The following is a 10485-nucleotide window of genomic DNA, read 5'->3' as shown; positions in this document are numbered from 1 at the left end:
TTACGTGTAAAATAGGTTGAAGTTGTGAATAGTGTCATTTATTAGTTGCGACCCGGGTTGTGACCTGCAGGGTTAGAGCAGTTGGGGTCTGGACTGCAACTGTAGAGGAATGATGACGCGGAGGGGACTTGGGGTCGGAAAATGGGGACGGGGTTATTCATGCCACTCCTAATACGTGACAAAGGGAGTAATAATTACACGTACTTTCTCGGTGCAGACAACAATACATGAGTTTTGTCACGTCAAATTTGATTTTTCATTTTGAAAAAATTACTAAAGTCCAAATTTTATATATTTGGGTTAAAAAATAAATTTTAGAATAAAAATTACTCCTAGAAAATACTATTAAAAGTAATAATCTTTTATTTAATTCCACATATAGAGATGCCGTAAGTGAAGGGGGATTTTAACACAAACTGAAAAGGTTGACTTGCATAGGAGTATAATTTTGTAAACTTGACAGAGTTGACACATTGTTGATTTTCTTATAGTTATACAAAAAAATTGCCATTTGATATCAGTGCTGAAAATAGTAGGTTCAAATTCACTGACTATTTTCATAAGTTTTACAATTAAAGAAAATAAGTTCTTAGGAATTACTATGGTCATTATTGAACATTTGAACTTTGCTCTTTTTGTGACTATTGAACTTAATTATTCCCCCTTCTCACAATAATTGTCACTTTTGGTGTTGGCATGTATTTTAGAGCATCCACAGTGGGGCGCCCTAAAGCCCGCCCTATGCACCACCACGTCACCATTTTATCCTCATGTCATTCCACCTGCAGTGGGGCGCTCTAAGCATTTTATTCTATTTGAATACTTAAATAACTACAAAAATTGGGAAAAACCTTCATTTCATTTATAAAAGTAATACATTACAATACAAATTACAAAAAAAATACGCAAACTCAGCGACGGCGGTTACGTGCCCACACTTCTTCAACCATGTCGTTCATGAGCTGCACATGGTCGTGTTGGTTGCGCATTGAGGCCTGTCTAGATAGATCCTCATTGAAGCCCATCGGTAATCCTCGAGCGGAGGGCTCGGTCGCCGTGCTGGAGGAGCTAGATGCACTTTCATCATCGGTCCAATCGGTGATGCTCCCACCTTCATGTTCGACTATCATGTTGTGCAAGATTATGCACGCATACATGACATCGGTGAGGACTTACTTGAACCAGAGACGGCCCTGCCCTTTCACTATTGCCCATTGATGTGAATCAAATTTACATTGTTATTCCCATAACTTTACATGATTTATATAGTTTGATGCTTGCAAAAGTGTGTTTTATGGTGTAGGAAGAGGAGTAAATGGTGAAACAAAGAAGGAAGCTCGGAGGGTGAAAAGCTGTGCAGAAAGCTCTCAAAAGTGGCCACCCGGCCGGGTTAATTTCATGCCCAAAAATACAACCCGGCCGGGTGATTTTCGCGAGGCATGGAAAGTCCAGGAGGGGTCGATTTTATGTCACCCGGCCGGGTTATTTTTCAGCCCAAAAATACAACCCGACCGGGTAGTTTTTTTTTAACTGCAATATTGCAGTTTTGGGAATGGATGTGTGACGTGAGGGGTGCATTGATTGATTGACAAAAAGAAATGGAGAAAAGGTGGTGGACGGCTGGGGAGTCTGAGAAAAAGAAAAAGGTGTCAGGAGAGAGGAGCATTAATTATTCAACAAAAATTGTGGGAAGAGAGTTGACTTAGGGGGCGAATTTCAGAGAAGTTTCGACCGTCATTGCGACGCTCCGTTTCCGAATCTCAATTCCACTCAACGAGAGCATGCTTCCTACGGTTTTTGTTGCATATTTCACCATGTGTTTAGGCTAAACTCCCTATGTTGCTCCAAGTTGTAATCTAGGCTTGTATGGATGTTTTTACACCATTGATATCATATGTTTGTGTCCAACAATGTGCTCAATATTTATTCACTATGTTTTTTGCTAATAACATAGTGATGTTAATTCCTCTGCTATTGTCTCTTTAACATAGTTTAGGAATGATTGATTGTTGGATTGCTATCGAATTAGAATTGTTCAGAGGATAAGTTGATGGTGGATTAAGTAGGTGATTATAGTAGATGATCTTTTATTCCCGCGCTTCCGCAGGAATTTAATATCTTTGAAAATTAATTCATGGAACAAGTGTTCAGCTGACTGTGAATTATACGTCACAAACATGTTCAGTGTACGTGATTAGGTTGATGTTTTAATCCCTTCGTATGTTTCTTTGTTAACGGTGTAGAATAATACAAGCCTCGTGAGCAACTTGGAGTGACGTCTTTTTCCTGTTTGAAAAGTCTTCCTTAGTTAACTTGCAGTAGTATTTTGTCATCAACTTTTAGAAATCAAAATCTACAAAACAAATCATCTTTTAGTATGTCTTTTCTTTGTTTTAGAATTAAATAATCAATTCCTTCCCTGTGGATCGACACTCGAAATATTACAATCGACACTGTATTCTTGCAGTATTGCTGTAATATTAGAGTTAATTAATTAAACTTGTGTGATTATACACTTGATAATTGAACTCGATAATTACACATCAAGTTTTGGCGCCGTTGCCAGGGAGGCAATAGCTTGTTTATGCTTAATTGTTTTAGTTTTTATTTTATTTTGTTTGATTTTTTCTTTTTGAGTTTTTTAGGTACTTTGTTCGTGTTCTACGGTGTGATAGCCATCTACCACGTCCGGACTTGAAGACGAAGGAGTGTTTTTTTTAGGTAATTTTTAGCTAACTCTTAGTTTAGTTTTTAGGTAGTTTAGTTTTTCACTTAAGCACACACTTTTTATAGTACTTACCCCGAAGTTGTCGAGAGGTCTCGCTTTCGGTAATTAGGAAATATATTGTGCTTGTGCTTGGTGTATTTTCTGTTGTGTAGATAAAAAAAAAAAAAAAAAAAAGTCGTGAATGCACACGAGATCTCAGGGTACACCGCCTTTCGGATTACTCTGTTATCAAAGAAGGAAAGGGTCAGGAAGTTCAGCCGGGTTTGAAATTCAACAGGATTCGCCGAGTCCAATCAGAGATAACCCATTGTTTGAGAATAGTGACAGTGATCTGGAAGCTGAGTCGATGGCCGACAATAATAACAACAACGCTGTCCCACCACCCGTTGTGAGGTTTGGCGACACTCTTAGATCGGGAATTGAGTACCCAGGGGAGTGTGCCTACGCAAACGACAACGTCAACATTCCACCTCACTACATTAGTTTGGTGAATGGAGGAAATCTTTTCCACGGACGGGATGAGGAAGATCCGGTGAGCCACCTCAATGCCTTTTATGAGCTGACAAACTCGCATAGACCTCCAAATGTGGAGCATCATCGGATTAAGAGGGCCCTATTTCCATTCTCGTTGAGGGAGAACGCAAGAGCGTGGTATGACTCACTCCCGGGCTACAACATAGCAACGTTCCAAGAGTTGAAGACGTTGTTCCTCTTGGAATACAATTCTCCTATGAAGATTGAGAAGTTGAGAGATGAGATCACTTCATTCCGACAGAAGTATGACGAGTCTTTCGCGGAAGCCTGGAAGAGATTCACGGAGTTGATAAGGAAATGCCCAAGTCACGGACTAGCTCCGGGGCATGACCTTTTGAAATTCTACAAGGGACTCAACAGTGAAGGCACGGGATTGGTGACTGCAGGTTCGAATGGGAACCTAGATGATCTAACTCACGATGAGGTGAGGGCTTTGTTTCAAAGGCTGGCCAACAATCAACGGAATTGGCACAATCCAAGGCGAGGGGCTGATAGAGCGGGAGATACATTTGGTGCTACCAAGGATGCGGAAAGAGTGACCGCAATTGAGGCTCAACTGGCGGACATTAGCACTCAAATGTCGTCGATGACAAAGGCAGTTAAATCTCTTCAACTGACTCCTCAACCCCAAGCTGTGACGGTGATGAGATGTGGGTTGTGCCAAGGAGGGCATCATACTGATCAATGTTCTAGTCTTCAAGGACCACCAATCGAGGATGTGAACTACATTGGCAACAATGGCCAAGGGTTTAACCAAGGCAACCAATACAGCAATCAGCAGAATTGGAGGCCTCAGCAATCGAACTGGAATCAAAGTGGTCCTAGCAACAACTCGGGGAACCAATGGAGGACAAACACTCAACCCCCGGGTTATGAGAAGAAGCCATCGGTAGAAGATCAATTGGGACAGATACTCTCCTTCATGACCAAGAGTCAAAAGGAGAATGAGAGCTTCAAAGAAAGGACGGTAGAGAAGTTTGGTCAGATGGAGACTACATTGAGGAATCTCGAGACTCAAATTGGGCAGATTGCTACAGCATCTCACACAAGAATTCCTAATGCTATCCCGAGTGATACGGTGCCCAATCCTAAAGGTTTTGAACAGTGCAAGGCAGTTAAGTTAAGAAGTGGAAAGGATCTTGAGTCTCCAATCATGCTAGATGCACAAAATGGCTCGAACATCTTGCACGCAGGGGCGGACAAGTTGTTTGGCTCACAAACCTCGCACGCAGGGGCGGACGAGGGGATTGAGTGGGCTACTACCGAAGCTAGGGAATGTCAACAAGAAAAAGAAGAGTCAACCATGAGTGATATCCACAAGAAGAATCCACTAAGTCCGGCAATGGACCCGAAGTGTCCATTTAATTTTCCAGATTTTATCCCGCCACCACCTTTCCCAGTCGAGAATAAGAAGAAGGGTAGGAAAATAATTCAAGAGAAAGGACTCGATTGGATGATGAACATTATCAGGAAAGTTAATATAGATGTGTCCCTGGTGGATTTGTTCCTACACTTTCCTAAATTCTCCAAGTTTTTTAAGGATCTTGTTGCGAAAAAGGAGAAGATACAAGACGATGGTGTGGTGATATTGAGCGCATTTTGCTCACAATTTGTGAAGGGAAAGATGCCGGCAAAGAGAAGAGACCCTGGAAGCTGTGTGATCCCATGTGAGATGGGAGATAAGAAGTTCCCAAAATGCCTACTTGATCAAGGCTCGGGAATATCATTGATGGCTCTGAAAACCGCACGGTCAATCGGTCTAGAAGCGAGGATTGAACCAATCGACATTGACCTACAATTGGCGGATCATTCAATTGTGAAACCAAAAGGTATCATCGAGGATGTCTTGGTGAAGGTTGATAGATTTGTACTCCCGGTTGACTTCATTGTCCTAGAGATGGAAGAGGACAAGGATATGCCTATCCTATTTGGTAGGCCATTTTTAGCAACCGGTGATGTTGTGATAGAGACCAAGACAAATACGGTCATGTTTCGAGTAGATGGAGAGAATGTGGTGATCAAGCAAGAGAAGGCGGGGAAGCGCCTATTGGAGCCTGGATAGAGGTAGACAAGGATGAAGAAGGTCGAGCCAACGACTATAAATAAAGGCGCTGATTGGGAGGCAACCCAAGTTTTTATCTTTCTTTTATCTTTTGGTTTCATATGTTGGAGGTTTTGTTTGCTCAATTCTTTCCTCCAACATTTATTTTGAATTGAGTGTTCTTTTTGTGTGTTTTGTTTTTGTTTGTTGTTTGTGTAGGAGCAACATGGAGAAAGGGCTTACATTGGAGCTTATGAGAGAGTACACCTACAATTGGAGATACACCCGCCCTCCCACCCGAATGCACTATGGACATCATGCCAAGTTTGGGGGAGTATTTTATCCCTTTACTTTTAATGTTCTTCTTTGCATGCATTGAGGACAATGATGCATTCAAGTTTGGGGGGTTGATTTATGCATGATGCATGTTTTTGGGTGTATTCTTTGCTAAAGTGTGTGAATCAAGTAATTGACGGGTGCATGCTAGATCTTCGGCTTTCTGGTTGGGAATTTTGCTTGATTTTACTTGATCTTTGAAGCCTAGGATGAATGGAATTCGTGCATGAATTTATTTGAAAGAACATGTTGTGATTACAATCGATTTCTTGAGTTGAGGAGAGTATGAAAATCGCTTGTCTTGTGGAAATTATTTTGGATTGATTTGTTTTATCGAGTTGCGTGCTTGTATTCATTTGTGTCAACGATTTGGGAGGATAAGGCACTAGGATGAACTCCATGGCCAAATGATCACATGCCTAGTCCTACACATGATCCCCTAGAAGCCACTTTGAGCTTAATTTCCTATTATTTGTGTAAACACTTAGCCTATCACTTAGCCAATTAAATAAGCCTCATTTTAGTCTCATCGAAAGACCTTGCTACTATTTGGGTGCTAAATACTAGTTTGAGCTTGGTGGTTGAATGTTGAGTGTTGGGTGGTGTATTGCAAAAGTGTAGACATTTTTAGACTTGATGTAATGTATAAGTGAAAAGAATGAAGTTCTTAGAGAAGAGAAAAAAAAAAAAAAAAAAGAAAGAAAAAGACGACCTCTAAATTTGCAAGAGTCGAGGTCTTGTTTAGAAAAAAAAAGAAAGAATAAGCTTGATGGAATAAAGATAGAGCTTCTACATTTGTTTGATGTAATCTTGTCTAGAATAGAACTCAAGTTTGGGGGAGTGTGAGTTTGGTTGTAAAATTTATCTTGTTTGATCTTTGGAAGGAAGTTGTAGGAGGGAAGAATTTGGCACTCAAATGTGTAGCCTTTGAGCTCACTATCCATATTTATCTTACCTCATCCCTAGCCCCATTACAACCTTGAATTAAGACCTTGGACCTTATTGTTGACGCTTGTGGATGCTTTGTAAATAACTTGGTAGAGTTAATGAAGTTTGATTTGAAATCCGCGAGTCTATGTGGTAAGTAATGCTTGACGAGTCAATGATGACGGTTTGAGTTGTATGATCACATGCTTGGACTTATTTTGAAAAGCACCTTGACTTGAAGTTCTAAGTTGATAAGTGATGGTTCATGAGAGTGGGAGATCTTGATTGAAATTGTTGGGGGTTTAGACTTTGTCATTCATGTCTCTACGTGATTCATTCTTTTGAAAACTCTTGGAAAAAACTTTTGTGAGTTGAGCTTCAAAGTGTTGTGTTTTATATGATCTTGCCCGAGGACGAGCAAGTAAATAAGTTTGGGGGTATTTGATGTGAATCAAATTTACATTGTTATTCCCATAACTTTACATGATTTATATAGTTTGATGCTTGCAAAAGTGTGTTTTATGGTGTAGGAAGAGGAGTAAATGGTGAAACAAAGAAGGAAGCTCGGAGGGTGAAAAGCTGTGCAGAAAGCTCTCAAAAGTGGCCACCCGGCCGGGTTAATTTCATGCCCAAAAATACAACCCGGCCGGGTGATTTTCGCGAGGCATGGAAAGTCCAGGAGGGGTCGATTTTATGTCACCCGGCCGGGTTATTTTTCAGCCCAAAAATACAACCCGGCCGGGTAGTTTTTTTTAACTGCAATATTGCAGTTTTGGGAATGGATGTGTGACGTGAGGGGTGCATTGATTGATTGACAAAAAGAAATGGAGAAAAGGTGGTGGACGGCTGGGGAGTCTGAGAAAAAGAAAAAGGTGTCAGGAGAGAGGAGCATTAATTATTCAACAAAAATTGTGGGAAGAGAGTTGACTTAGGGGGCGAATTTCAGAGAAGTTTCGACCGTCATTGCGACGCTTCGTTTCCGAATCTCAATTCCACTCAACGAGAGCATGCTTCCTACGGTTTTTGTTGCATATTTCACCATGTGTTTAGGCTAAACTCCCTATGTTGCTCCAAGTTGTAATCTAGGCTTGTATGGATGTTTTTACACCATTGATATCATATGTTTGTGTCCAACAATGTGCTCAATATTTATTCACTATGTTTTTTGCTAATAACATAGTGATGTTAATTCCTCTGCTATTGTCTCTTTAACATAGTTTAGGAATGATTGATTGTTGGATTGCTATCGAATTAGAATTGTTCAGAGGATAAGTTGATGGTGGATTAAGTAGGTGATTATAGTAGATGATCTTTTATTCCCGCGCTTCCGCAGGAATTTAATATCTTTGAAAATTAATTCATGGAACAAGTGTTCAGCTGACTGTGAATTATACGTCACAAACATGTTCAGTGTACGTGATTAGGTTGATGTTTTAATCCCTTCGTATGTTTCTTTGTTAACGGTGTAGAATAATACAAGCCTCGTGAGCAACTTGGAGTGACGTCTTTTTCCTGTTTGAAAAGTCTTCCTTAGTTAACTTGCAGTAGTATTTTGTCATCAACTTTTAGAAATCAAAATCTACAAAACAAATCATCTTTTAGTATGTCTTTTCTTTGTTTTAGAATTAAATAATCAATTCCTTCCCTGTGGATCGACACTCGAAATATTACAATCGACACTGTATTCTTGCAGTATTGCTGTAATATTAGAGTTAATTAATTAAACTTGTGTGATTATACACTTGATAATTGAACTCGATAATTACACATCACCCATCGTGCTTGGAGCATACAAAATGCCCGCTCCACATCCTTCCGCGCCGCCTCCTGCTTTTGCGCAAATAAAACTCTCTTCTCACCAATTGGGCAGCTGATCGTCTTCAGAAAAACAGGTCACCTTGGGTATATGTCATCAGACAAGTAGTACCCCATGTGGTATTGGTGCCTATTGGCGGTGAACTCGATGGTCGGGCCGTTGCCGTTGCATTGGTCGGTGAAGAGGGTGGATGAGTTGAGAACGTTGATGTCGTTGTTCGACCCGGCTACACCGAAGTAAGCATGCCAGATCCAGAGCCGATGGTCAGCGACGGCTTCGAAGATCATCGTCGGGTGGCTGCCCTTGTATCCACTAGTGAATTGGCCTCTCCAAGCCGTAGGACAATTCTTCCACGCCCAGTGCATACAGTCTATGCTCCCTAGCATCCCAGGAAAGCCGTGCGCCGTCTCGTGCATTCTCATTAGAGCATCCACAACGGTGGCGTCCGTCGCCACGGCGGTCCGCGCTGCTGGCACGGACGCCACCCGTCGCCGCTGCGCTCGCGCCGTGCCAGCGAGCAGCTGACGTGGCGCGCCCTCATTCGTCAACGGCATAGCCGTTGTGTTTAAATTATTTTTTAAAAAAAAAATCGGTTTTTAATTAAAAACCGATAAAAAAATATAAAAAAATTCACTTTCCAAAAAAATTATATCCGTTTATAACCGTTTTTCCCACTTTTTAATTTTTTTTAATTTTTTTTACCCCAAAAATACACACTTTCATCTATAAATACCTCCAATTTCACTCCAAAAAATTCACATCAAACTACACAATTCTCATCATCATTCTCTCATCTCCATTCTCATCTTCAATCTCTCATATCCATTTTCATCTTCATTCTCTCACACCCTACAACACCACTATGTCCGGTCACGACGATAACCCAAGTGGCTCCCACGGTTGGAACCCCGAATGGTTCGGTTCACAACCGTTTCCTAGTCCGGAAACGGACTATTCGGCTCCTCCTCTCAACCAAGATTCGGGCGTTCCGAGTGGCTACCGGCCATACCCGGTCGACGACCAAGGTGGCTCCGATGGGCGATACGGGTGGACACCGCAGCCTAGGCCTCCCGTCCCTTCCCAAACTCCGACTCCTCCATCTCGCGCCGGTGTCCGCACACCGTACTCACCGGCAGAGATGGATAGATTGTTCAAGGCGTACTTGGAAATATCCGAAGATGCGGTGGTTGGCACGAACCAATCCGGCGATCACTTTTGGTGGCTCGTCTCTCGGCGGTACAATGCAAACCGGCCGCCGGGAACGATCGAGCGCAACGAGAGTATGGTGCGCCACTGCATCGGCCGAGCCAACGACGAAATTGGCAAGTTCAATGGCTATTTCCTCCAGGAGTCGCGGAATGCCGGGAGCGGCCGGAGCGAGGTCGACATCATCACTGCGGCGCTGAGCACCTACCAATCCATGAACGGTAAGTCGTTCAAGTACCTAAATGTTTGGCAGGAAACGAGGACGCACCCGAAGTATCTGGGAGGCGTAACATCCTCCTCTAGCGGCTCCTCCAAACGGTCACGGTCGGCATCCCTATCCGACGCCGGCGAAGAAGTGGCTAGCCAACTCGCCGAAGCTAACTTGGGTAGCCCCGACGCCGGACCAAGCGGTTCCCGATGCCGACCGCAAGGAAGGAAGAAGGCGGCGGCCGAACGCCGTCGCGCCGCGACTCCATCTGCCCCGCTCCCGAACCCGCACCCTATGTTCCACCTCCACCCCCGAACAACTCGTTGTGGGCCCTTTTGGCCCAACTCAATATGGCCGATAGGTCATCTATGACCCCCACGCAACTTCAAACGCACGAGACCATGATATTGGGTCTCCAAAAACAATTGGGGTTGGCGCCGCCGGATGCGTAGTCTTCCTCGGGTAATATTAGCCAATAATTGTGTAATTTTTAATTTTTAGGATTTTAATTATGTAATTTTTAATTTTTAGTATTTTAATTATGTAATTTTTAATTTTTAGGATTTTAATTATGTAATTTTTAATTTTTAGGATTTTAATTATGTCTTTTTTATTTTGGCTAAGCATTCCGCCATTGCGTCGTGCACGGGTGCATTTAAGGCTCGTGTCAAGGTCGGACTACCGTCATC

General features: G+C 42.4%; 1 protein-coding gene and 1 non-coding gene across 2 annotated transcripts; one reads left to right on the top strand and one right to left on the bottom strand.

Moving 5' to 3' along the window:
• Window positions 1-2909: 2909 nt before the first annotated feature.
• On the top strand, window positions 2910-5324 carry LOC121749106. Its single transcript, XM_042143709.1, has one exon. It carries the CDS (start codon window positions 2910-2912, stop codon window positions 5322-5324), a length of 2415 nt encoding a protein of 804 aa, XP_041999643.1.
• Window positions 3471-3577, bottom strand: LOC121749924. Its single transcript, XR_006039728.1, has one exon. It is a non-coding gene; the product is annotated as a small nucleolar RNA R71 (small nucleolar RNA).
• Window positions 5325-10485: the final 5161 nt, after the last annotated feature.

Source organism: Salvia splendens, chromosome 9 (assembly GCF_004379255.2).
Source record: "Salvia splendens isolate huo1 chromosome 9, SspV2, whole genome shotgun sequence".
NCBI lineage: Eukaryota > Viridiplantae > Streptophyta > Magnoliopsida > Lamiales > Lamiaceae > Salvia > Salvia splendens.
This window is presented reverse-complemented; position numbering and strand designations above follow the sequence as displayed.